Here is a 4,664-nt window from a genome sequence, read left to right as displayed (position 1 = left end):
TTCTAATCTAAGCATACTAGACCTCCTCCTCTTCTAATATAGAACCATATGAGCTTATAAAACCCATTACACTATAAATGTTCCAACATTCAGTTGGGTATTGTGTTTTGGCAATGGAGATCATGTCCCTAGTAGTGGCATTTGACACAATCTCATACAACCATTAGAGAGGAAGTGGCCCCCACACGCTTTTTTTTTACCAGTTGTACCGTTAATAAATGGCCCTACATGCAATAATATATTATCTTCCTCCAAACCTCTACTCTTATCACATAGCACTAGAAAATCATGTTAATATTAGAGTGATTGGAGATAGAGAAAGGTATCTAGAGTGAGATAGGGAAAAAAGAGAGCATAAAGCTCCAACAAGTGGACATGGCATACACGTAATTTTATTTTGCCTACACGATCACAACAAGAATACGCCTTTTTAGCGTCTGAATTTAGCGTCCGATAGTATAAGTGGACGGTAAATTCAAAATTAGCGTCTGATATATGACAGACGCATATTAGCGTCTGCTTTCTTGTTTTTTAGCGTCCGTTCTTGTAAACAGACGCTAATTAGCGTCCGTTTACAAAAGCGGACACTAATTAGCGTCCGTTAAGTAAATTAGTGTCCGTTTAGCAGACGCTAATTTATTCGTCTTATTACCAAAATCAATCGACCAAACCTTCCAATTGTCCATAAGAAATAAAATCCTCTCACTCAATTCTCTCTCACCTCAATTCTTTCCTCTGTCTAACTCTTCATCTCACCTCAAATTCTCTCGTTTAGATCTGGTATTTTTGTTCAGTTGGTTGCATCATCGCCGCTTCTGTCTCTGACCATCATCGTCGTCTTCAAGCATCACCGCCGCTTCTTTATCGATCAGGTATATTTTATTTTATTTTTAATTATCGTTTGAATTTTCATTTTAGGATTTTCAGTTTTTGAATTCTCAGTTTTTGGATTTTCGATTTTCAATTTTCATTTCTGAATTTTCATTTTTGGATTTCCGTTTTTCAATTTTCAATTTTTTAATTTTCGCTTTTTAAATTTCAGTTTCTTAAATTTCGTTTTTTGAATTTTCATTTTTGGTTTTAAATTTTCAGTTTTTGAATTATCGCTTTTTAAATTTTTAGTTTTTGAACTTTTGTTTTCAATTTTCGTTTTTTGATCTTCGTTTTTGGATGTTCATTTTCGCTGTTGTTTTGGTTTGGGTTTTTGGATCTATTGTTTTGGTTTGGGTGGGTCTATTCGTGGGGTTGTCGGGGAGGTTGGTGCTTGCCGGCTCGTGTGGGGGTTCGGGTGGGTGGGGCTTTGGGTTCGTAGATGGTTTGGGTATTTGGGTTAGGGTTTCGCATTTTGGGTTGGGTTTGGGGGGTTTTTGGGCGCGGTGGGTCTGGGGTCTTGGGTTAGGGATGGCAGGATTTCGAGTAATAAGCGACAATCTACAATTCCCAATCACATTGTAATGTTTTGGTATCTAGAAGAGATATTTTTTATAGTTTACTCATCTTTGGTATCACCCTTCCGTTTAATATTAGCTATAGTATCTAATTCTACTTGTTTGTTTATTTGCTTAAAACTTGTTGTGATTGTGAACCATAGATTCAAGTATGACGATGATGCTGATGACTGGTAAATGCATGTTGATGTTCAAGCTTAAATTAATGTTATATTGATTGATTTTGATTTGGCTTTGGTTGTTTGATGATTGTTATTTGATATATTATTAGAAGAGACTTGTGATATTATAGATGATATATTATAGAGCTAAGTCTTTAGTCCAATGTATTATAATTTCACGTATGTATGGCCTGAATGTTATACTTCTCCAGGATCCCAAATTGTTAGCAGCTCTAGCAGAAAGTCAAAGAAGGCAAGCCCCCTATGCTGGTGCCTTCCTTGTTAAAGATGAGGCTGATTCTAACACAGAGAAGAACATTAATGATCTTAAAGGAAAAGAACTTTTAAATCAACTGCATGAAGTTGGGACGTTGGCCCAGGTACCCTTGTTGGAATCATAATTTTCTTTCAGATGATCAATCTTAATGGATTACTGATTTTTGGTTTTCGGTATACATGTGTTTTTGGAAAGATTACAAGCATCCAGGGAGAGCAGGTTGTTCTTATCGGTCACCGGAGACTTCGGATAACGGAGATGGTAAGCTTGTCGATGTTAGAGTTACTCATGAGATCATGTGCTTTTGATTTATATACTGCTTGTTCTGATGTTCTTCTGCTGCTGTTTGCATGCTTCACTTGCGTGCTGCTTGGTTTCTAGTACACATTTTTTAGTTGTAATACTTATTCTAGTTCTTCAATGCAATGCCTTATGATTATTGCCATGGTGTTGTTTACAGGTGAATGAGGATCCTCTCACTGTCAAAGTTGATCATCTGAAGGCAAGGCATTGAATATTTTCTTTTTCGCAATTTTTTCTTTAAACTGTTTTCTTGTAAGTTGTAATTGCTTGTTTAGATTGATGCCGAGCTGATCGAGGCCACTCTTCTTGTTGTAGGATTTACCATACGACAAAAAATGATGATGTCATAAAAGCAACCTCATTTGAGGTTATATCTACTGTAAGGGATGTATTGCAAAGAAGTTCACTCTGGAGGGATCATGTTTAAACATATACAAAGGTGAGGTTGAACATCAAGCTCTTGAGTTGCCTAATCTATTAATTAACATCGTTGCATTCTCTGTGGTAGTAGGACAAGTTCACTTGACAGGACTGTTTAGCAAATTATATGTGTTAATATTGGGTATAGTGAGTGTTGTGCTGTAGTAGCATCTGGTGTCGTGGGATTATTTTAATGATTTTAAGAATGATATTGGTACGAGTTAAGTATCAAAATGTTTTAAGTGTAAATTAAACAGATCTTGATTGGCATGTGGAGACGGGCATAGACAGGGGAATCAATCGGTTTGATAAGGTTGGGGGGTTGTGAAAATTCAAAATTGTGGTATAATATAGTGAATGCTTCATCACCAAGACACCAACCCCAATTCTCTCTCCTCGTTTCTTCATCACACTCAATTTGTTTTAGCTGATCTGAGTTGGCTTGTTGCTTTTCAGTTTTTGTTTGTTTCTGTTTTATGTGTGATTGTAATTAAAGAATCAGTTATATTGGTGATGAAAAGTTTACTGGGTTTGGTTTTTCGTGGATTTAGTTGCTTCTTAAATGGGATGTTTTGATTTGTTTTGTTGTTGTGGTGATTTGTGAATTTTGGTGTAGAAACTATTAACAGCAATGTAAATGGTTTTAGTTGTTGAATGGAAAATATAAGCAGGTTTTTCGTTGGGTAGGGTTGGGTTTGTGGTTATGGATGGATGGTTTTAGTGTGGGGCTGGGTGGATTTCGAAGGGTGGTGGTGGGTAGTTCGTGTGGGTCTGGGTGGGTCTGTCACTTAATTGGGGGTGCTAACAATTTTTTTTTTTTGATTTTTTTCTGTTTCAAATTGTGATTTTTTTACTTTTGCAGGTTTGTTTGAGTTTGATAGGATGACTTGGAAAGGTTGAAGATTGAAGATTTATATATTGAAGAAGAAATGATTGCTTTCTAATGTATTAGATAGATTTGTTTATTGAAGAAGAAATGATTTCTTTCCTCTAAATTTGCATTATTATATTTGATAGTGACAAGTCTGACCCAACACGATAACCAAGAAAAAGTGGTTACTGACAAGTCTCAACATTGCACCATACAAATACAAGCCTGGAACATTACATTTGAAAAAAGAAAACAGAGAATTACCGTACGGGGTCTGACTCTGAAATCGGATGCTAATTAGCATCCGACTTTAGAGTCGGACGCTAATTAGCATCCGATTGTAGAGTCGGACGCTAATTAGCATCTGATTCTAGAGCCGGACGCTAATTCGGATGCTAAATTTGAAAATGTTTTGAAGTCGCCAACAATTCCTTAAAGGAAGAATCATAAACCTAATTGGATATGAGAAAACCACAGGGACAAATTAGGGACTTATCCAATGTAGATTTCCCCGTGATGACTCCATAAATGGTCAAAGTGAACCAAAGATTGAGTTCGAGGTGAGGGTACGAATATAGTCAGGAACCATATTGCCCATTGCTAGTCTCTACTAAATATCAATTCACAATAAATTTTATGCCAAAGAATAATCATGTAATATTTTAAACACCCTAATTAGCGACCGACTCTAAAGTCGGATGCTAAATTTGAAATTTCAGACGCTAAATTTTTAGCGTCCGCTAAGCGGACGCTAATCGAAGAATTAGCGACTAAGGGTTTTGCATCGACCTTTTAGCGTCCGTTGGCGGACGCTAACAGCTTTAGCGTCCGATCCCACATTTTTAGCGTCCGATTTTGGCGGACGGAGAAGGGTGACATTCTTGTTGTGGGTGTGAGCGCATATTTAATTTGACTACCCCACTGTAAAGGTTTTTGAATTGAAAATGTTTTGAAGTCGCCAACAATTCCTTAAAGGAAGAATCATAAACCTGATTGGATATGAGAAAACCGCAGGGACAAATTAGGGACTTATCCAATGTAGATTTCCCCGTGATGACTTCATAAATGGTCAAAGTGAACCAAAGATTGAGTTCGGGGGTAAGGGTACGAATATAATCAGGAACCATTTTGCGCATTGCTAGTCTCTACTAAATATCAATTCACAACAAATTTTATGCCAAAGA

At 36.8% G+C, this 4,664-nt stretch overlaps 1 protein-coding gene across 1 annotated transcript; it reads left to right on the top strand.

The window, feature by feature from the left end:
- Window positions 1-747: 747 nt before the first annotated feature.
- On the top strand, window positions 748-3,995 carry LOC104905745 (lon protease homolog 1, mitochondrial-like). Its single transcript, XM_057396241.1, has 3 exons — window positions 748-1,989; window positions 2,082-2,147; window positions 2,347-3,995. Exons 1-3 carry the CDS (start codon window positions 1,741-1,743, stop codon window positions 2,398-2,400), a joined length of 369 nt encoding a protein of 122 aa, XP_057252224.1. The 5' UTR covers window positions 748-1,740; the 3' UTR covers window positions 2,401-3,995.
- The last annotated feature ends 669 nt before the right edge of the window (window positions 3,996-4,664 follow it).

This window comes from Beta vulgaris, chromosome 1 (assembly GCF_026745355.1).
Source record: "Beta vulgaris subsp. vulgaris cultivar EL10 chromosome 1, EL10.2, whole genome shotgun sequence".
Lineage (NCBI taxonomy): Eukaryota > Viridiplantae > Streptophyta > Magnoliopsida > Caryophyllales > Amaranthaceae > Beta > Beta vulgaris.
This window is presented reverse-complemented; position numbering and strand designations above follow the sequence as displayed.